A 23,191-nucleotide genomic window follows, 5' to 3' on the forward strand; every position below is an offset into this window, starting at 1 on the left:
AAGCATAGTTTCCATTTGATATTTATTTTAAAAGAAAAAATGAAATGTAATAAAGTTTTTACTCTTACATTTTTTGCAAGAGAATACTCAGGCAAATGAATTCAATCCAGAAATTCAGGTTTATTTTTTTTTTTTCTTATCAGGAATATTTCACTTAAAAATAAGTAAGATGTATGTAGCTATTGATTTTTAAAGCACCTAGCAAATTATTTCTGGTATTCAGAAGACTTAATTCTCACTTGCTGGTCCATTTTGAAACTGTTACACTTCTGTTGTACCATACAGAAAAACACGAAATTAACTGTAATATATTTCCTTGCAGTAAAAAAGCTGAAAAAGCTAATGTTTTGCCCAGATTGGCCTTTTTTCTTTCACTTTTGCTCTAATTTAAGTTTTCCCCATTTGAGAATACAATAGAAGATAATGTGGCGATGAAAAAGAGTTTGATATTTAAAGCCATTTCTAATTATAATTTTGCTACAACGTGGGGACATGATACTTCCCTGTCATGTATACCTGGAAAGTTCAGTTTTAGATTTGAACACCTATACTATCAGTAGGGGAAAACTCTCTTTCCAGTGATTTCAATAACTTTAAGGATTAAAGAGAAGATTTCCCTGAATCCAGCCTTCCTTCCACTTGGACACAAATTGTTTTGAGCAGGAATTTGGGAGATACTGTTTTGTGGTGGTGGTGGTTGTTAATCTTAACAGACTTTAACCCAATTTAATAGAATAAGCAGAAGAAGCAAGCACAAAGCAACTTGGGGAAAGTGTTTATAGAAATGAAGAACAAGGCTATTTAATAAGGAAGTGGGAAATGCTGTTTTTATTTGGGAAAGAAAGTGATTAAGATCCAGGAACAGAATAAGAAAACTGTTATAATAAATGTATAAAATACTTAAGAGTAAAAGTTAAAAGTAAAATTAGTTTTTTCTTGAAGTGAACTTATGTTAGGAGGCTAGCCAGTCCATAGGGCCAACTGTCAGGTTAGCAGTTTATCAGTGACTATATAGACTGCTAAAAACCGATGTTTAAAAAACTATTGATTAAAAAAAAAAACTATTGATAACAAATACTTTGTTGCAAATGTGTCCATATACAATGCTCTGGGAATGCTGATAGTTAATTTTGTCCCAGAAAAATTAGAAGTGTTAAACTATTAAAAGAATGCTGAAATACTGGTTATCAGAACATATACTTAAGTATGAGCATTATATACTTAGGAATAGGAAAACAAAATAATTTTGAAAGTTATAGCACTGAAATACTGTATTATTTACTGCCATTGCTTTGAAATATGTCAACATAAGTGAACTTAATAAGGCTGACAGTGATTCTGGTGGTATGGCTTCACTTCACTTCATTTAGGCCCTAAACAATAACACTGTATAGGAACTGCCTGGAATGAGAACTTGAAAATTTAAAGATGTGCTTGTCTTGCACAGGGTTAGCAATATGGACAAAAGTTTTATAAGAATGGAAATTTTTGCTTGTGGTCCTTGCCAAGTTTTCCAATCTGGATCAAAACCCTTAATTCTAGTGTGCTTATTTTTCTGTAGGTAAATGTCACCCTCTGATGTTTGTTTGTGGTTTAGAACTGGAAGAGGAAGTATTGAGCTTTTGCTCACTTTGACCAGCCTAGTGTTTTTAATGTGCAGGTGATCTGAATCTCAATGTTGTGGCAATGGCTTTATCGGGATATACGGATGAGAAAAACTCCCTTTGGAGAGAAATGTGCAGCACTCTACGACTACAGTTAAATAACCCATATCTGTGTGTCATGTTTGCATTTCTGACAAGTGAGACAGGATCTTATGATGGAGTATTGGTAAGCTAATTTCTGTTTGAGAAGACTCCTTTTAAGTTAGGCGTTTTTACCTAACCTTGTTAAAATTTTCAAGTGTCTGTTGCATAAAATATGGTTAAATTTTTATGTATTTTGCATTAAAAGAAAGTATCTTAAATATTTTTGAGCAGCTCTTCTTGAATGTCATTTTACAGTTAGCTGATAATAAACTTGATTTTTAAAATAGTTTGAACAATATAATTTACAAATATAAACAGCATAGGATTTATCCTTTAGCTTAAGAGCAGCTCTAGAATTCTACAACTATATAAGCGTAAGTTTTATATTAAACTGTAATTTTTTTAAAGTAAATATTTGGGTTTTAGTTAAGTAAACAAATACATGATCAGTTATGATCAGAATGACTATATATTTTGTCCAAGTTAGTATTTGTATTCTCAGACATTTACCAGTTTGGAAGATGTATGATCATTCTACTTACAGTGAACTATTTCTTTTTTTTTTTTTTTTCATTTGGTCTTTCATTGCTTTACCTCTCCTGCTTTAACCACCTATAAGCACATCACCAGATAGGTTCTTTATCACAAAGTGGGGTAAGGAAGAATAAAATGAGATGTAAATTTCAGTTACTGGGTTTTAAGCTTCATGTTAGTACTACAACTTTCTTTGCATTGTTGGACCTCTTTCTACCTGAGAAGAGCTTTCTAACATGAAATTCATTTGTGTTTGCCATTATAGCACTTAATATAAAAAACACATTGCTTGAGTAATGAATTTAAGTGTCAGTCCCTAAGAATTTGTAAAAAATGTATTTTATTGAGATACCTTAATGAAGATTTTAATAAATGTTATTAGTGTCCATTTTAACAATTCCTTAGTTTATTTTGTCTTTTAGTAAATGAACTGTTGAACTTTCTAACCAAGTTAGAAACTTTCTAATATCCAAGAGTATGTTGTGTTTTTGTTTTTACTGTTATTACTCTTTTGTTAAATGGAAGACTTTAAGTGTTGCATTTTGAAGGAATAAAATATTATTTTCAGGAAGTAGTAAAGTATGGTGAAGACTAGAAAAAGAAGTGGATTGTTCAAATTTTAAATTGATAGAGAAGTATTCTTTAAATTTTTAATTTCTGTATTTTAAATTAAATGACCTACTATAAATACCGTCATTTTCTTATACCTAAATTTGGGTTATTAGGTAAGGTATATATTACCTTGAGTAGGAAGTTCATATTTTTAAACTGCCTTGAGAGTGTACTTAATTATATATTATGTAAATAATTATAATTAACATATCCTTTGTTAAAAATTGTTAAGCTGTAGTAATCTAATGAAAAGTACCCATTTGGGAAATCAGAAGATTGAAGGTCTGAGTCCTTGCTCCAGTTTAGTTACTTCAGTTGGCTAGTTAACTTTTTTGGGTTTTAGTTTTCTGAGCTGTATTTTTACAGCTATTATTTCTAATATTTTCTATACAGCTAATATTTTCTGAGCTAATACTTATAACCCTTTCCCCATCAAAATAGTAACACCTCTGCCTGAACCTAAAGAGTTAAATCTAATTTGTACCAAACATGTTTCCTCTTAAGGGCAGAACCATATTTTATAATTGAGAAAACATGCTAGGATAGGTACCAAGGGAAGTGATCTTACATTTAGAGTAGGGAGACTCTTTCATAGAATGACTTCAATGGAAATACAATCTTTTTTCCACCTTATGACTGTTGATTACTTACCACAAAATTAATTACCTTTGTACATTTATAGAAATTCAAAATACTATTTTACAATATTGAAAGGTCTACAAAAATTTAATCACAATACCTCTGAAAATTTTGTTGCAAACCACCTATTTAACTGTATTTTACTATAGCCACAAAAGTTGTGTCTATAAGGGTCTATTTTAAGACTTAAACTTTCTATTTACAGACATGCATTGACAGTTTTTCCAAATTCTGTATTGGTATGTTCACACTGGTATATTCACTGATAATTCACAGATTTCTTGGATTTGCTGATTAACTTAGCATCCCAGAAAAGATTTTCTCAGTTTCCTCAAAATTAATTTCTGTGATGGAAGGCATCTAAATCTGTTGATACATAAATAAATACATAAATCACTGCTTATATTTTTTGTTGCAGTTACATAAGACTGAACTGGAGTGTTTTTAAACTGAATTGGTCAGTATTTAAGATGTAGATTTTTACTTTGCAAGAATAACCTGAGCACTGAGTTTTTTAGAGGGTTACATTAAGAAAGGCATCTTAGGCATCCAGTGGCTCTGCCAGTATATACACAATAATGTTACTAATACTTTTGAAAATAAAATTGTGTATTAAGTATGTAAAGTAGTCTGCAAGAATTTAAAACTCATAGTATCTACAAGTAATTTCTTGCTCTTCTTTTCAGTATGAAAATAAAGTTGCCGTACGTGACAGAGTGGCATTTGCCTGTAAATTCCTTAGTGATAGTCAGGTAAAAACTAACTTAATTTTGTATTCAAAGTAATTAATAGTTCCTCTTACTTGATTAAGCAACTATTCTTTATGTACAAATATGTATATGTAACATTTATATATAAGTTCTTCTAAAAAAGTAAAGTAATAATTTGTTAGATCAAGGTACTGTAGACTTGTGTATCATAACCAGAATTATTTAAGAATCCTGACTTAATATTTTAGTTTATTTCTGCTTGTGGTGTACAGATAAAGGCATTGAACTCACCCCTTTGCAATGCTATAAAAGAATTCCTTCATTTCTTAATTCAGTAAAAGTATTGAATGCGTATTCTGTGTGTATGTGAGAAAGGAATTCCCAGAAACCACCTGTAATACAAGGTGCTAAGGGCTGTAATAATGAGGAAGTGCTGGGGGAACACTGAGGACTCTTGGCTAGAGGTTGGGGTCCAGTGAAGTCAGAGACCTTACCAAGAGGTGATTGTTTTTTGATAATCTTCAAGTTCCCATTCATCTCAAATTCTGTGATTCTTTTAATAGCAAGAACTTTGTGAATACTGACGGACAGTTCTCTTTAAATTTAAATAGTCAACCCTCTATACTTATTTTATAGAATAATAAAATATAATAAATGCCTTTTAAAAAATATTTTAAATAATCACAGATACTGCATTGTAATTTATGATAGATACAGATTTCTTAAGAGATCTTTTTGCAAGGGCTGTATTTTAAAATGTTTTCTATAAAAATGAAACTCTTCCTAAAGTATAAGTTTTGGAAGTACAGAGTATGTAGTGAAATAGTTTGCTTCATAAAAATCACTTTGAATTTTCTAGTTGAATAGATATATTGAAAAGTTGACCAACGAAATGAAAGAGGCTGGAAATTTGGAAGGAATACTGCTTACAGGTCTTACTAAAGATGGAGTGGACTTAATGGAGAGTTATGTCGATAGAACTGGAGATGTCCAAACAGCAAGTTACTGCATGTTGCAGGTTAGTGCAGTGTGGCAGCAACTTAAAGAAAAACAGTGGTTAACCACCTTCTTCCTTCATTGCGTGGGTATGCCTTTTGCTTCCTTAGGATCTCTAGGAAGCATTTAATTTAATTTTTTAATTTAAATTTTAGGTAATTAACATATAGTGCAATATTGGTTTCTAGAGGAATTCAGTGATTCATCACTTATGTATGACACCCAGTGCTATTCATAACAAGTGCCCTCCTTAACGCACATCCCCCACCCACGTCCCTCCATCAACCCTCATTTCTCTACCTTTAAGAGTCTCTTACAGCTTGTTTCCCTCTCTCCTTTTTTTCTTCTCCATTCCCACAAGTTCATCTGTTTTCTTTCATAAATTCCCCATATAAGTGAGATCATAATGGCATTTGTCTTTCTCTGGCTGACTTATTTCACTTGACATAGTACACTCTAGCTCCATCCATGTCATGGCAAGTGACACAATTTCATTCTTTTGCTGGTTGAGTAATGTTCCATTGTAAAGAGCACATCTTCACTCATCAGTCGATGGACATTTGGGCTCTCTTCCATTGTTGAGCGGTTGTGGAATTGCTGCTATAGACATTGGGGTGCATGTGTCCCTTTGAATCTGTATTTTTGTATTCTTTGGGTAAATACCTAGTAGTGCAATTGCTGGATCATAAGGTAATTCTATTTTTAACTTTCGGGGGAACCTCCATACTGTTCTCCAGAGTGGCTGTATCAGTTTGCATTCCTACCAGCAGTGTAAGAGGATTCCCCTTTCTCCTCATCCTCACCAACACCTCTGATTTCTTGTGTTGTTAATTTTAGCCATCCTGACAGGTATGAGATGGTATTTCATTGTGGTTTTGATTTGTATTTTTGTGATGCTGTGTGATGTTGAGCATCTTTTCGTGTGTCTTTAGCCATCTGGATTTTTTTTTTTTTTTTGAAAAGTGTCTATTCATGTTTTCTGCCTATTTCTTAACTGGATTATTTGGTTTTTTGGGGATCGAGTTTGTTAAGTTCTTAGTAGATTTTTGGATACCAACCCTTTATCTGATAAGGCATTTGCAAATATCTTCTCCCATTCTGTAGGCTGCCTTTTAGTTTTGTTGATTGTTTCATTTGCTGTGCAGAAACTTTTTTTTATCTTGATGAAGTCCCAGTGTATCTTTGGTTTTGTTTCCCTTGCCTCAGGAGACGTGTCTAGTAAGAAGTTGCTGTGGCTGAGGTCAGAGGTTTCTGCCTGTGTTTTCCTCTAGGATTTTGATGGTCTTACATTTAGGTCTTTTATCCATTTTGAATTGTTTTTTGTGTATCGTATAAGAAAGTGGTCCAGTTTCATTCTTTTCGATATAGCTATCCAGACACGATTTGTTAAATTGTCTTTTTCCCATTGGATATTCTTTCCTGCTTTGTTGAAGATTAGTTGACCATATAATTGTGGGTTCAATTTTGGATTTTGTTTTCTGTTCCATTGATCTATGTGTCTGTTTTTGTGCCAGTACCATACTGTCTTGATGATTACCGCTTTGTAATGTAGTTTGAAATCTAGAATTGTAATGCTTCCAGTTTTGTTTTTCTTTTTCAGAATTGTTTTCTCTATATAAGTGTCTTTTGTGGTTCCATACAAATTTTAGGATTGTCTGTTCTAGCTCTGTGAAAAATGCTGATGGTATTTTGATAGGGAATGCATTAAATGTGTAGATTGCTTTGGATTGGAAGGCATTTAACTTCAACCTTATCAGTTGAGCTGTAGCAGTCTTCTACATTCTCTTACTGTCCATCAGCCTCCTGCACTGGGTTATCCAGTTTTTCCTTTCATTTTGGGAATTGTTATTTTAAACTTATATAAAGCTCAAACAGAGCAGAGGAACCTCTCTCTAATTTGTCCAGTTCACAAAACTTTACCTTCTACCAGAGATTACCTTTCCCTGATCTGAACTAAGTCTCACTTGAAGTGCGGAAAGCAAGTTATACCGCAATTTTCTTCACTCTCATTTTCCCTTTTTATGAATTGGGGTAACCAGTTCATCAATTTACTCTTAGTTCTTACTGTCCAGCAGTTAAAAAGAGATTTCTGACAAAGGTTCCCTTCTTTATTTTTGATAGAAATATGGTGAAAATTTAGAACATTTCGCTGAGATTTCCTATAGCCCTCCAGCTAATCCTTCCTTTCGTGGTATCCTCTTTTCTATCCCCTTCCTTTCAAACACTTGATAGCATGCTCTGTACTGGGTAAACATAGTAAAATGCCCCCTCCAACCCTACCTTCTTATGAATAAATATAGATCCTGACCCATGAGCCACAGTATAAACCTAGCAACTTACCAGGCCACTGCCCATTCTGTAATAAAGTATATCATTTTTTTCTTACTGAAATGAAGTTGCATCTATTAAATCAAACTGTGGATATGTGGCTACAGAGTGCAAGTGGCCTTATATTGTTTATGGAGAGAAGTCAGCTATTATAATTATTGTCTTCCTATGTAATGTTTCATTTTCCCTTTTCTGCTTTTGATTTTCAGCAGTTTACCCTCAATGCCTTGTACTTCTTTCTGCCTTGTTTGTGGTTCACGGAGCTTCTTGGATCTGCAAGTCAGTGGTTTTCATTAGTTTTTCAAAGTTTGGGTGTATTATTTCTTCTTTATATATATATTTTCTGTTTCAATCTCATTCGCTTCTCTTTTGGGCTCATATTACATATATATTAAACCATTTAATAGTGTTCATAGGTATCTGAGGTTTTGCTCGTTTTCTTTCCATCCTTTTTTCCTCTGTTCTTCAAATTGGTCAAATGCTGTTGATTTGTTCATTGACTCTTATGTCATATGACGTTGAGTTTTTCAGCACATTCTTTTTTTTTTTTTAAGAATTTATTTATTTATTTGACAGACAGAGATTACAGGTAGGCAGAGAGGCAGGCAGAGAGTGAGAAGGAAGCAGGCTCCCTGCTGAGCAGAGAGCCTGATGTGGGGCTCAATCCCAGGACTCTGAGATCATGACCTGAGCCAAAGGCAGAGGCTTTAACCCACTGAGCCACCCACGTGCCCCTCTGCACATTCTTAATTTCAGCTCTTGTACAATTTAGTTTTAGAATCTCAGTTTTTTTTATAGTTTACATTTTTCACTCAGATCCCTATCTGCACACTGACTGAGCATATGTCAATAGCTGCATTCAGGATTTTACCTGCTAACTCTAACATGGGCTATTTTAGACTTAGTTTCTGTTGACTGCCTTTTTTCCTTGACTTTCAACTATATTTACCTGTTTGTGTCTCATAGTTTTTCATTTGAATGAAAAACTGGATGTCATGTATAGTACATTATAGAGATCTGGGGTCTTTTACCCTTTTCTGAAGAATGTTGGTTAATGCTTTTGGAAGTTCAGTTAGTTGCTGCTCACTTTGGTCTTAAAGTTTTGTTACTGTGGATCTATGGGCAGCCCAAGTTATTTCCCAAGCCTTTCCAGTCTTGATCTCTGAACTGTTTTCCCCTGTAGATTTTGTTGCAGCTTAATTTTAGGTTTATTTAGGGGTAGATCTAGGAAGATTTATCAAATGTGAATTGACCAAATTCTTTCTGAGTTTATCTTACTGCCATGGAAGGAGAAAGGGTGGGATATGAAAATTTCTCCTTTTTTTCTTTGAATTTTTAAACGGGGGTTATATTCTACTTCAATACTTAGTTCTGGCTAGTTGGTCATTATCAGAACTAGAAGAGATGTTTGTTTTTTTTAAGAAGTGAAATTATCAGCTATGAGTTTTCCACATGTTCTTTTAGCTGGATTTACCTCTGATAACAGAAATGAATACCTAATTAATAGGGGAAAGATAAGCTTCTGTTTTGATAGAATGTCTAAAGATAGTCTGTTAGCTATTACAGGTTTCTTCCCTTTCCGTAAGTGATACACATTAAGTTCTAACATTTTACTTTTCTGTCTGGTTCCCCAAAACTGGGCTTCATATTGATGCCCATGGAATCATTGGGAGTTGAGACTTTCTCTATCATGTGAACTTAAGGAAGATATCTTGGACAGGGATAAAAGCAATCTGTGAAAACCAAAAGCAAGTGCAGGTGAAATGTGAAATGTCACAGCTGCCAGGGAAAATACACCTCTAGGAAGAGCCTTACTGGCAAGAAATTGAAGTTCTTATTGGGAAGAAATCTAAAGTAAGCTTAAGGTAAAGAAATTGTTGCTTTTCATTGTGTCCTAGGGATAAAAAAATGAAAGAACATTTTGGTTTTGGGGTTGTTTTTTGCTTTTGTTTTTAGTTTAATTTTTAAGGTAATAAATAAATGTTTTAGTTGAGGGCAAAAGAGAGAATAAACAGGTTTAACTTTCAGATAAATATATATACAAAAAGATCATCCCCATTCACAGTACATGCTAGACACAAAGAATGAGGTTCAGTATTATTTTAAATGCGATGAAGTAATTTTGGTATGCATTTTTATTAAATAGTAACCAGATTTTATGAATGCAGGGTTTTTAATTTTGGGGACAAAGTATTCACATTACTTTTTGTTGTATTCAAGTAGGAAAGTGAATTGTTTACTCTTGGGTCCTTAATTTAAATAAGGGATAGAGAATTATACTTTCCTGGCCAGGATTAATGATAATATATATAGTACATATTTATGTCATTAGTAGAGGCCAGCTTAAAGAAATTACAGAAGCGTCCATCAATTATTTTATCTTTATCCTCATTTTATCTTTTTACCTTCATTTTTTTATCTCTGTCCTCATCAGCTTTTGGCAAAAAGGAAGCCTTTTTCTTCTGTGTGACTCATATGTTACCTGGAATCCTGTGGCTCAGCCAGAAAAATTTTAAACAACTGTATTAATTCATATTTTCTTTTTTAGGGTTCTCCTTTAGATGTTCTTAAAGATGAAAGAGTTCAGTACTGGATTGAGAATTATAGAAATTTATTAGATGCCTGGAGGTTTTGGCACAAACGAGCTGAGTTTGATATTCATAGGAGTAAGTTGGATCCCAGTTCTAAGCCTTTAGCACAGGTAAGTACGCACATTATTTTGGAGAATCAAATTGTAACATATGTTTAATGTAGCTCAAAGAGAAGTGTTTGCAGCATGTTATATTGGGTAAATTTAGAGCTCAATTTAATAAATTATTATTAGCTCATCCTTTTGATTATGAGTAGCTGTTAATGTCTTTATTTATCCCAGATGTCATTCCATCATTGTCCATCTTGTTTTTTTAATCCTGCAACTTCCTAACAATCATCTCAGTGGCTTACGCTTGAGTCTGAGCTAGAGCAAACAATAGCAGGCCCAGAGGGTCTTCGGCAAACCAAAATCAATCTTAGAGTTCTTTTCTAGTTTATTCCAAGCCCTTTCCAAATCCAAACTATTATATTATCTTATAAATCCCATTTATGTATTAAATTTTTCTGCATTATTTAGGTGTAATAAGGCAGGATTTTTTTTTCTCTAACTATATGTCTAATTAACTATGGAAATTGTTTTACTATTTAAAAAACATGAGCTCAGTTATCACATGAAACACGACATGAGATCACTGTATCTAAATTTGGACGTTAAATACCGAGTCTATCCTCAATGTGAGCACTGGATGGTGCTGTTTTCTTGTTTTAGAAAGTTGAGGAATTAGTAATTATTTTAAAACAACCTGAGTTTTCATAAAATAGCGTTACATGATAATATTTGTTATTCATCTGTATGTGTTTAAGAGCCCAGGAATTTAATATAAAAGCAAAATGAACATTTTCTATTACTATTATTCTAAAATTCTAGCTATTTGACATTATAGGGTCCTTAACTCCTTTTTGTCTTAGGAAATGAAGGCTTTCTTTATAAGAAAATTTTGTCAAGGAGATGCAATCATTGAACTTTGGATCAGAACTTACACTGGGTTATTTTGTAATATTCCAGTGTGAATTCTAAAGTCTTTATTATTTCTGAAATGTTGTTATCTAATGTTTCCAAGTTTTTCTACAGATGTCAGTGGTGTTAGAAAGGATATAACTAAACAGAGGTAACAGAGAAGAAGTACTCAATGTCACTGCTAAGTGGAAATCCTAGATGAAAGCTAGTCAAATTTAGCAGATAACAAATTATTTTATAATATAAAGTAAACCTTAAAAATTATTTAAAAACAGTTTGTTAGGATCAGACTTTGAATTTTATTTATAAAGTTTGCATTATTCTTACTCCTCCTTTTATTTGTTGTATAGGTGTTTGTGAGTTGCAATTTTTGTGGCAAGTCGATCTCCTACAGCTGTTCAACTGTGCCTCATCAGGGCAGAGGTTTTAGTCAGTATGGTGTCAGTGGGTCACCAACAAAATCTAAAGTCACAAGTTGCCCTGGCTGTCGAAAACCCCTTCCTCGATGCGCACTTTGCCTCATTAATATGGGAACACCTGTTTCTAGCTGTCCCGGTATGACATAATTCTATAATATATTTTCTGAGCTGAAATTGTTCCGACATAACTGATTTAATGTTGTCAGTAGAAGACTTACAAGGTTGGGTTTATATTATTTCTAAGAATAAGCCACTCTGCTGGCTCAGAGATTTTGTATTTCCTGGAATTTGTAAAAATCTATACATTAAAAGTAAAGTCTGTATTCATGATATCACAAGTAACCTCACAATGATAGTCCATTTAAAGTTTGTGAAAAGATCTTAAATATGAAGTAATCCTATACTACACTATTTTCTTACCACTTTTTCTAAGAGGAGATCCCTCAGGTTTTTTGTTTAAAAGTCAATGCACCCTCATTTATTAACAAATACCTTGTACGCATAAAGAGCTTTTGGTTCTCAAAGCACTTTCATATTCTCTTTTTTAATCTTCAAAATCTACCTGTGAATATGTACAGAAAGTGTTAGTCTAGAAATCACATCCCTTTACTTCCAAATTTTGGTGCTGCTTTTTTCTATATTTGTCAGTTATGTAGTGAATATACGTATTTTTTTAATGGTTAGAAATATTAGGATTATTGTTTACTGCTTATGGTGCATATAGAAAAAAATTCTGAGAACAGTAGATAGTTGAATATAATGTTATCCAGTGGCTAGAAATATTTGAGTTATTTATTTAACTTGAAAATTACACTGTGGCAGAAATTTTAATTGAAAATATTTGAGAATTTAGCATACTGGTATAATCAAGAGCTGGTATGGTGTGAGAATGCCTATTGTATTAGTTCTAGCTCTGTGACATTCAGTCTGTAACACAGAGTTACTTTAGCACTCATTTATATAAGGTGTTAGAGGGAGATTCTTTTTAATTATGTAATTTTATAATTCTGTTCTGCAGTTGGTTCATATCAATAGTTTGTTTTATTATATTAACATCTGTGAAGGAGGTTTGCTGGTATCATTGGATACCTGAATAATTACACCTGAATATTTGTTATATAATATATATTATACACTATAATATAATACTATACTGTGTATTATATATAATTATATAATTATACCTGAATAATTATTTTTCAAGTTTGATACCCTTTTTTAACAAAGGCAATTTGTAATGTTTTCAAGTTTATTTATTAGTTCTCATTTAAATTTTAATCAAGAATTTTCATTTGCATTTTATATATTGCATGTTGATCACTTTTATGGTCCTGATACTAGTAAATAGAAAATAATTTGGAATAAAAATCTGCTATAGGAAAAGAAAAAGACAAAATATTGCATAAATAAGTTATATATGTACTGTGATACATAAAAATAGTTGGATTCAAGACATCTTTCAGACCATAAGCCCCAGGAAGCTATAGTGGCCTGAGTGCTATTCTTTTTTTGCTAGATTTTAACTTTTCAATCTTTTTTATTTTTAAAATAGGTTAAAAAAAGAGAAAATCCGTTTTCTAAAATTTGAAGAAAAAACAAAACATTTCAACCTCTCTGTTATAGAGGCTGTTAATGAATGAATATTCAATACTCAGGTTTATAAAGTGTTAACATTTTTTCATATTTGCTTCAGAAATTTTATTGAAATTTGCTTCAGTAATAATTTTTTGTGTATATGAATGCTTGTTAAGATAAGACTGAAATGCTGAGATGAATCAAAGATCCTTGTGAAGCTTATAGTATAAAATGAGCATGGATAAGATAAGAAATGATATGTTTAGTGGTCTGGAATCCCTTAACCTGCCATTCCAGAATCTCTAAAAAGATCTGAAAATTCTATGATCAAAAACAAACAAAAATCCTGTTCAGAATTGACATTAAGGCCTTTGATTACAGAATGCTGCCTTAGACTTTCCTGGAATTGTTGTATTTGCTCTTTATTTCTCTAAAATCCCAAACATTCTGTATTCTGAAACATGTTTAGCTCCCTGAGGTGAATAAGGAATATTGTATAAAGAAAGTAGCAGGAAATTTGAAAGAGGGAAACATTACTTCTTTTTGAAGGATATCTGGATAACTTCAGAAAGAAGATGCTGTTTAAGCAGGTCCTTTAAAAAAGTTTGGGAGTGAAGATTTTAGAGAAGCCTTTCTAGGTGTGGACAAGGAATAAAAGGCATGAACTAGGGTAGAGATTGGTGAATGTAAGTACAGAGAGTGTATGGGAACTACCAGGTGTGACAAGGCCTAGGAAAGTAGACTATCAGGAAATAAATTTATTAGGAAAATTAGGGAAACCTGTGTATAATCTTTAAAGGATTACTGAGCTGACTTAATTGTGAAATACAGTTACCCTTGAATAACATGAGGATTAGTGGCACCAACCTCTGAATAGTCAAAAATCTAGGTATAACTCTTGACTCCTCCAAAATTTAACTACTAGTAGTTTGCTGTTTACTTGAAGCCTTACTAATAACATAAACAGTTGATTAACATGTATTGTATATTTTGTGTATTTAAATACTATATTCTTGTGTTAAAGTAAGCTAGGAAAAATAAAATATTAAGAAAATCATAAGGAAAAGAAAATATATTTATAGTACCATACTGCAGAAAATCCACACGCAAGCAGATCCACACAGTTCAAACTCGTTCTTCAGTGGTTAGCTGTAATAAATGTATTCTTTTTTAATATATAAAATCAGGAGGTTCTGAGTTCCAAAATAAGACAGGACCTAATAGAAATAAAATGCTAGCTTGAAACAGTTTAAAGCAGGTGATCAAACCCCCCTGATTCTTTGTCTGCAATTAGAGATGTCATCCATCCATCATGGTTCATGATCCAAATGGCCAGGATTTCCATAAGCTTATTTAACTGAGTGTTGCATATTTTTATACAATTGTGCTTTAAAGATTGGAATTCTGTTGAAAATAATGTTTATAACTATTAATGTTTGTAATTATTTATAAATAATTATAACTATAATGCTTGTTATAAATATTTAGCATTTTAAATCTTTTTTTGTTTGTTCGTTTTTGTTTTTTAAAAGATTTTATTTATTTATTTGAGAGAGAGAGAGAATGAGAGAGAGCATGAGAGGAGAGAGGTCAGTGGGAGAAGCAATCTCCCTCCTGAGCAGGGAGCTGGATGTGGAACTCGATCCCAGGACTCCAGGATCATGACCTGAGCCGAAGGCAGTTGCTTAACCAACTGAGCCACCCAACATATTTAGCATTTTATACATTATTTATTCAACAAGTATCTAGCACCTATTGTTCTACGTGCTAGGAATGTTACAGTGAACAAAACAGACAAAAACCCCTGCCCTTAATGTAAAGGAGTGATGCCTTTTTTAGAGTTAGATAATGTACTGGTTTCCTTCTTACTTGTAGTAGTAGTAGTAGTACCAGTAATAGTAGTAGTAGTATAGTAGTAGGTACTGACCACATGAAACCCTAGTGTCCTTCAACTGTTCTATAGCACTTACCTTTGTAATTCAGTATGAATCTTTTAAAAGTTAAAACTATCTAAAATTTAAAAAATGAAAGTTAAAACTATTTAAACTTTTTTGAGTGTAGTTGACACACAATGTTACATAAGTTTCAGGTGTACATCTTAATAATTTGACAAGTTGATACACTATGCCTTGTTCACCACAAGTGTAGCTACCATTTGTCCTATTACATCACTATTACAGTATCATTGACTGTATTCCTTATGCTCTGCCTTTTGTTACTTACTCATTCCGTAATTGGAGGCCTATATTTCCCTCTCCCCTTCACCCATTTTGCTTAACCCACAACATCTTCCCTCCGGCAACCATCAATCAGTTTGTTCTCTGTATTTATGGGTCTGATCTGCTTTTTGTCTGTTTTTTAAAAATTCCATTTATGAATGGAATTGTATGGTATTTGTCCTTTACAGTCTGACTAATTTCATTTAGCATGATACCCTCTAGGTCCTTCCATGTTGTCTCAAATGACACAATCTCATCCTTTTTATGGCTTTGTAATATTACTTGTATATGTATACCACATTTTCCTTATCCATTTGTCTATTGATGAAGACTTAGGTTGCTTTCATGTCGTGGCTATTGTAAATAATGTTGCAATAAACATAGGGGTGCATATACCTTTTTGAGTTAGTGTTTTCATTTTCTCTGAGTAAATACCCAATATTGGAATTACTGAATCATATAGTAATTCTGTTTTTAATTTCTTGAGGAACCTTCATATTGTTTTCCACAGTGGCTGCTCTCTTTGCATTCCCCACACTTCATAAGAGTTCCTTTTTCTCCATATCCTTGCCAACACGTGTTGTTTCTTGTCTTTTTGATTCTACCCATTCTGACAGGGGTCAGGTGATATCTCATTATGGTTTTGACTTGTATTTCCGTGATGATTAGTGATATATATCTCTTCGTGTGTCTGAGCCATTTGTATGTATTTGTTGAGTTATGTAAGTTTTTTATATAATATTTTGGTTATTAGCTCCTTATCAGATATATCATTTGCTAAAGCTCTTTGATCTTTAAAAAGCCTTTTTCATGTGGCAGTGAGGTAGACCTTAATATTTTCAGCTTCATCAGAGAAACATAAGGAGTAAACTGTCCTGGATCCAGTCCGTTTTTCGTAAAGTTAGAAGTTAAAAAAACAAAGTGAAAATCACTTAGTGAGTTCTATACAATATAAAATAGTTCCTCTTTAAAAGGTCTGTATTTTCTGTTTTCTTCCTTTTCCCTTTCATTGTGAATCATTTTTATGAAGCTTTTAATAAGAATTTCAGTGTATTTACATCTTAACCACCTATACATATTACATCTTCCATCACCCATAAATCCTTTACTATCATTAGCAAAAACAAATGGGTATTTAAAAAAAAATGCTGTAAGACTATCCTTGTAGTCTTTAAATTATGACCAGGAATTGTCTAGGTAAAATTTTGAACACAGCATCATGTGTTAATAGGCATACATGTGCTTAATAAACTTAATATTTTACTTACTCATTTTTCTATTCCTGTCCCTAATTACATATGATTTTAAAATATTTAAATTGGTCTGGTTTAGAACAAAAGAAAACATATTAAGATAGCCACAATTAATAGAATGAGCGTTTTTTGAGCACTAAATAGAAATATAAATGTGAATATACACACATATAAACATGAATGTGTAATAACACATTTTTCCTTAACTTCTTGGTGAACTGTAATACAGACAGGAATATATATACCAGGTACTATGATAAATCAAACATCAATGAAGCCTCTGTCCTGGTTAAGATAACATTGGCTGTACCAGTGCCTTTGCTCATTATTCCCTGCCTACTACTACCTCTTTCCTCTTTCCCAGAGATTATTACTGCCCTAAATTGGGTGTTATTTGGTTCCTTGATTATCTGTATAGTTATGTCACATTTAGTTTTGTCTGTGTTTTAAGTTTCATATGAATGAATCTTACGGAATATATCCTTTGGCTTACCTTTTTCTGCTCAACATTGATTTTGGGTTCTTTTACTTTTAATGATGCTGATGAATGTAGCTGTAGTTTATTCATATTTCATTAGTATTTGGTATCCCCCCCCAATTTTAAAAATATTTTATTTATTTATTTATTTGACAGCAACATGGAGAGAGGGAACACAAGCTGGGGGAGTGGGAGAGGGAGAAGCAGGCTTCCCACTGAGTTAGGGAGTCCAATGTAGAACTTGATCCCAGGATCCTGGGATCATGATCTGAGCCAAAGGCAAACGCTTAACAACTGTGCCATCCAAGCACTCCAGTATTTGGTATTCCATTCAGGGCTGTAACACAGTTTTTTCCTCTCTGCTATGGTTGTGGACACTTTGGTTGTTTACAGATTTTTAATGTTATGAACAATATTCTTGTGAACATTTCTGCATATGAATCCTTTTAGCACGTATAAAATTTTCTCTAGTGGTATGTACCTAGAAGTAAAATTACTAAATAATACTGTTTGCTCATGTTTTCCTTTGGATTTTTATGTCTGTTCAAGGAGAGAGATTAGCCTATAATCTGACTTTTCTCATATTATCTTTGTCTGCTTTTGTTATTCAAGTGATGCCAGCCTTCGTAAGTGCATTGGGGCATTTTCCCCAATGTTTTTTTGAAGAAATTTGTATAGATGAAAATTACCTGTTCCTTCAGGGTTTGGTTTGGTAGAACTCAGCTATAAACTGGACATGGTATTTTCTCTGTGGGAAGATTTTAAACTGATTGTTTTTCCAAGGTTGTTAATTCAGATTGCTTCTTACTGGATTTGATAACTGAGATTTTTCCATTTTTTATTGACTTAAAAATGTAAGGAAACTCCTGTTATCCAGTGGTTTTTCAAACTAAACTAGATCATGGCATTAACATTGCTATTTCAGTATGATGTGTGATTTGTATTTTGATGTAGTTTTAGAAATACCTTTTAAGAAGCTTTGAATAAAATATTTTGACAGTTAATGAAGATAATTTTCTTTAACCCATAGGAGGATCCAAATCAGATGAAAAAGTAGACTTGAGCAAGGATAAAAAATTAGCTCAATTTAACAACTGGTTCACATGGTGTCACAATTGCAGGCATGGTGGACATGCTGGTCATATGCTTAGTTGGTTCAGGTAATCAGTACATTTCTTCTTTAATAGGCTTGGAGTTGGAGGAGGTAGAGCAGATGGTCTTTTAAATAGTTCATTTGTATACAGCCAAAGAATAAATTTCTTTTTTGCTGTCACTTGAGTTCACAAAGGTGGTGTCACCATTTCTGTCATTAAATATCCAATGTATTCTTAAAGTATAAAATTAATACTTATATAGAAGAAATAGTTTAAATATTATGTATGGGCTAAATGTTTGAATAGCATTATTTGGAGAGAGGATATATTTAATTTGTTTTTTTACAACTAGCCTAATATCCTATCATAGTATGTAATTGAAATTAGAAATTAAATGATGGCGAATACTTACCAAACAACTGTATCAGTTATCATCTAAATAAACTTCTTGTATAGTAAGTAAGCACTTCATGCAATAGAGACTCAAGCCATATTTAGTTCTGTTTTAAGTAGTGCTAGTGGTACTTTACTCCTCGTTGCTATAACTTTTATGCCCAGTTTGTCATGTTCATTTTAATTAAAACTTCAAGCACATCCCTGTCACTTTCCTAGCTATAGATCAGGTATCTTGTTATGTATTTAAAAGGTAAAACTATTTACTTTTCAGTAACTTTCTCCCCAATTCAGTTTGTCAGTCATTTTTTATTTAATTCTTTTCATGCTTTTTGTCTTTGGGTTTTAATTTCTGTATTTTTTTCAAATACCATTTTGAACATTGCATTCTGCATAGAGATAGGTATATAGGTAAATGTATGTATGTATATGCTTAATTTAGATTTTTAACTGTTACTTGACCTATTTTTTTTAGGGACCATGCAGAGTGTCCCGTTTCTGCATGCACTTGTAAATGTATGCAGTTGGATACGACAGGAAATCTGGTACCTGCAGAGACTGTCCAGCCATAAAATGTTATCATCTAAAGAGAAACCTTCAAGTGTGGAGCTTTCTAATAGATGTCCTTCATAGCTCAAAAACGTACCTCAGAGCAAGTCACTCATGACTTTCCTGTAATGGGAAAATAAATCATTCTATCAAATCAGCAATTTGATGTTTGAGTGATTTTGATGTGCTTCACAGAGACAAATGCTGCTGAAGTGAACATCAGCGTGTGGGCATGAATTCTGTTCAGTAGGTTGAAAAGTTCATTTTGGAAGAGTTTTATAGGGCTTGTTGAAATTATGAACACTATGCAAGCAGAGTTTCTGGAATAACCAAGAACAGACCTTGAACCTGTATCTTCTAAGCTGAAATTGGCTATCTTTTCAGTAAAATCTGTATGCCTTTTAAAGTAGAATAAAATGACCAGTTTTTTACCTTTAGAACTGGAGAACTTCTACCCCACACTGGAATAAATTTCATCAAGGTATGGTTGGTATAAATTTCTTAATACACTTTCATTTCAAGATGAGAAATCTTTTGGCACAGATCATTATTGTCTTCCTAAGAAAAGCCAAAATTGAGAATGTATCTTAATACTTCTTCTGTTCTGAGGAGAAAGCTATGTATCATTTCAGGGGAACATGTTATAAAATTTTCAGTTTTTCAGCCTTTTGTTTTCCAGTGTCTTCATTTGTCTTCAAAGCTTTCTTTCCCCATTAATTCATCATCTTACACGCATCATCTCAGAGCATCTTCCTGAACACAAAGCCTATGCAAGATTATAGGGGACTAACCATTCAGCTGAACCTGCATCAGTGTGTCCTACTCTCAGATTCCCTCATAGTGTGGAATACTCTGTTTTCGAAGGTAACCTGGGAGCTGTTGGGGAGAACAGGGTCACTTTGGAGACAGTTATGCTTTAAATGTAAGTTTCTAAAAGTAAGTATATTTGGGCCAATTCAGGAACTTTGTTTAAAAATTTTATTCTTTTCCCTTTTCACAGCTAAGTAGGAGAGAAATACAAAGGATTCGTGGCATGCTTCTCTGTTACCTGACATATATAGAGTATTGAACTGAATTTCATAGTTGAAGTTGTATTTATAGATAAAATAAAAGGAAGCATAAAAATTATTGTATAGATTTTGGAGAAAGAAATATCTTAAGCTAAATAATTTTAAGAGCTTTCATGTTAGCAGTTTTACTCGGTAGAATATCAATTACATTAGTTTGAGGTGTGACCTAAATGCAAAAGTGGATTCAATTTATTTTTACTTTAAGATCTGATGTGAAAAGCACTTTTCAGGGGAAACATTGTGTATCTGTCTATTGCATATCTACTGTAAACATCTCACCTAGATGGCAGTCTTCTTTTAAGTTGAAAGAATTTGGAATAGTTAGAATTTTTTTTTTTTAACAAAGATTGCTATAAAGGGGACTTTTTTCCAGTTTTCTTTTAAGTGAATCTTCCTGACTTCATTTTACTAAAATAGAACCTTTATCTTTACCTTTAAAATTGCCTCAGTTAAAGTGTTCCTTTCAAATTTTCTATGTCTTAAATATGAAAACTCAGCTTTAAGTGATATCAGACTATCATAATACATTCTCATTTCTCCTTAGCTGAAGTTTGATAAAATTATTGAATTTATATTTATAATAGGGTTATATCTAAAATATTTATAATTTGGGAAATAGTAAAAACAAAGTCTAGAATATAATTTGCTTGTTTGTATTCATAAAGGGTGACATTTTTAAGATTGTTTATGCCTATGTGTTAGCTTCCTGATATTTTCTCTGAAGCCCAAATAGTCGTATAAGATGTCTGTTTTATTTGTTTTACATTTCAGTGTATGTGGACCATGAAAATAGATTCAAATTATTTTTCCATTTTTATTACTAGTCTGATATTTGGGATTATAAACTCAAGTTATTTTACCTAAACATGTTCAACAGAAGTGTTTGATAAAAGTGTTTTTATTATTTTTTTAAAAATTGAATAAATTTGGGTTGCAGTCACATGTCTGATTTAAAAATTATCTTTGACTCCTCGACAAATAATCCAGTAAACTAATATTAGTACTTATTTTGATGACAAATTTGACATCTAAGTAACATTTTTAAGGCTCTTTTTTAGTTTAATATGCTTTCCAGAATGGTTATTCTTTAAATGGTATATTTTAAAAGTAATTTTCCATTGTCAGTGATACTAGAGTTAGAAGGGATAAAGTTCTGAATGTAATTATATGGCCACATTTAGTTTCAGCTACTCATTTGACTGCAAATATTAGAAGTATGGGCCTTGACATTTAAATTGTAATCTTAGCCCCAGTACAGTGGCCAAGTAATCTGACCTTTGTGGGCTTCAATTTCCTCATATGTTAAAAAGTATAGAAATAAACCTCAGAGGGTAGTAAGAAATGTTAAGTGATGAAATGAACAGGAAGTACTATATCCCTATCACATAATAAGTAATGTAGTGGTTATTAGTTGTTGCCTTAATCTTTATTGGTGCTCATCTGTCAGTACTTTCTAACTGAATATGTTATAATTTAAACAAAGGATTTACATTTGTCCAATGAGTGAAAATTTCCCAAGAGCTTATTTTCCAAAATTTGGATAAATTATGGTTTTGTTTTGTTTTGTTTTGTTTTTGAGGTAGGGCTTAACTACCTTGTTTATCCTAATTTTAGAATAATACTTACTTTTTGCTCTAGGCTGAAATCCTCCAAACAACCATCTAGGAGTTTGATGTGATAGAGGAGTGAACACAAGGATTAAAATTAAATTTTCAGCGCATCTGGACAGTTGAATAGTAACTCTTGAAAACTTGAGGTTTTTGTATCCATACTCAACTCTTAAATCCAGGTCATTACTTTTCTAGGAGAACATATCCAACATTATTGCTATGTAATCCATTTTTTTAATTTCATTACACTAGATGTTCATTTCAGTTAAAATGTTGGAGTGGTAGTAGTAATAATAGAAAGGAAGCATCCTGTGAGTTTTTTCTCCCTTGGCATAGCTGTAAGTAAAACAACTTGGACACAAATTAGTTCTACATGTCAAACATCGCTCAGAGGCATCATAGAGTTGGGAGAGACATGTTAGTTTTAGTTCAGCGTCCTCACATGAAGTGCTTGTGATCCACATGGCTATAGCAGAGATGGGGCTCCCTGGACAGCTGATCTGTCTACCCCTCTAATTCTCCCATCACATCACCTGCTTGTTCTCCCTCTTGCCTGAAAATTTTGTAGATCTTTTGGCTGATTAGAAAAAGCAGCACTTTACAAAAATATTAGTTTCTGTAAAATATAAATTTTTCCAGGTATCTGGAAAGAAAGAAAGCCTCCCAAAAGTTCCTAAAAGCTAATGTAACCCAAATACCAAATAACATGGATTGCCAGAACAAAGAACTGATTTCACTTGGGAATATACCTGGTAAATTCATAAGTAAAATGAATATCAAGCCCAACAGTGTTTTAATAATAGTTACTGTTGGGGGCACCTGGGTGGCTCAGTGGGTTAAAGCCTCTGCCTTCGGCTCGGGTGGTGATCCCAGGGTCCTGGGATTGAGCCCCACATCGGGCTCTCTGCTCAGCGGGGAGCCTGCTTCCTCCTCTCTCTCTGCCTGCCTCTCCACCTACTTGTGATCTGTGAGTCAAATGAATAAATAAAATGAATAAATAAAATCTTAAATGAATAAATAAAATCTTAAAAAAATATATAATAATTACTGTTGGTGCTTATTATGTGCCAAGTACCATGCACAGTATCCCATTTGATCCCCACAGTAGCCCTGTGGGGCAGGTATACCATTCCCATTCCCATTCTGTACATGAGGCAGTCGTGGTGTAGGGACATGACATGCTCACTCACGGTTACATAGCTAGCCAATACCAGAAGAAAGATTGAGCTACCAGTCATCTGACTTCCCAGTCTGTACTTTTAACTACTGTTTTATACTTAAGTGTACTAGTTTATGGGCTGTATGTTAGAAAATCCACTATGACAAAGAAAGGTTTACTATATTTAGTACTAATACATCAAAAGAGAAAAACTATGTTAATAGCTCACTGGATGTAAAAGGCGTTTGAATTTGT

At 32.9% G+C, this 23,191-nt stretch overlaps 1 protein-coding gene across 1 annotated transcript in view; it reads left to right on the forward strand.

Moving 5' to 3' along the window:
• MIOS (meiosis regulator for oocyte development) overlaps positions 1 to 19,760 on the forward strand; it is a 36,915-nt gene extending 17,155 nt beyond the window's left edge. Inside the window, exons 6-12 of the mRNA XM_044246094.1 lie at positions 1,661 to 1,830; positions 4,220 to 4,285; positions 5,103 to 5,261; positions 10,116 to 10,268; positions 11,468 to 11,672; positions 18,092 to 18,221; positions 19,024 to 19,760. Of these exons, the coding sequence (XP_044102029.1) occupies positions 1,661 to 1,830; positions 4,220 to 4,285; positions 5,103 to 5,261; positions 10,116 to 10,268; positions 11,468 to 11,672; positions 18,092 to 18,221; positions 19,024 to 19,120 (980 nt within the window). The 3' untranslated portion in view covers positions 19,121 to 19,760. The remainder of the gene's footprint in view (positions 1 to 1,660; positions 1,831 to 4,219; positions 4,286 to 5,102; positions 5,262 to 10,115; positions 10,269 to 11,467; positions 11,673 to 18,091; positions 18,222 to 19,023) is intronic.
• Positions 19,761 to 23,191: the final 3,431 nt, after the last annotated feature.

This window comes from Neovison vison, chromosome 4 (genome assembly GCF_020171115.1).
Source record: "Neovison vison isolate M4711 chromosome 4, ASM_NN_V1, whole genome shotgun sequence".
NCBI lineage: Eukaryota > Metazoa > Chordata > Mammalia > Carnivora > Mustelidae > Neogale > Neogale vison.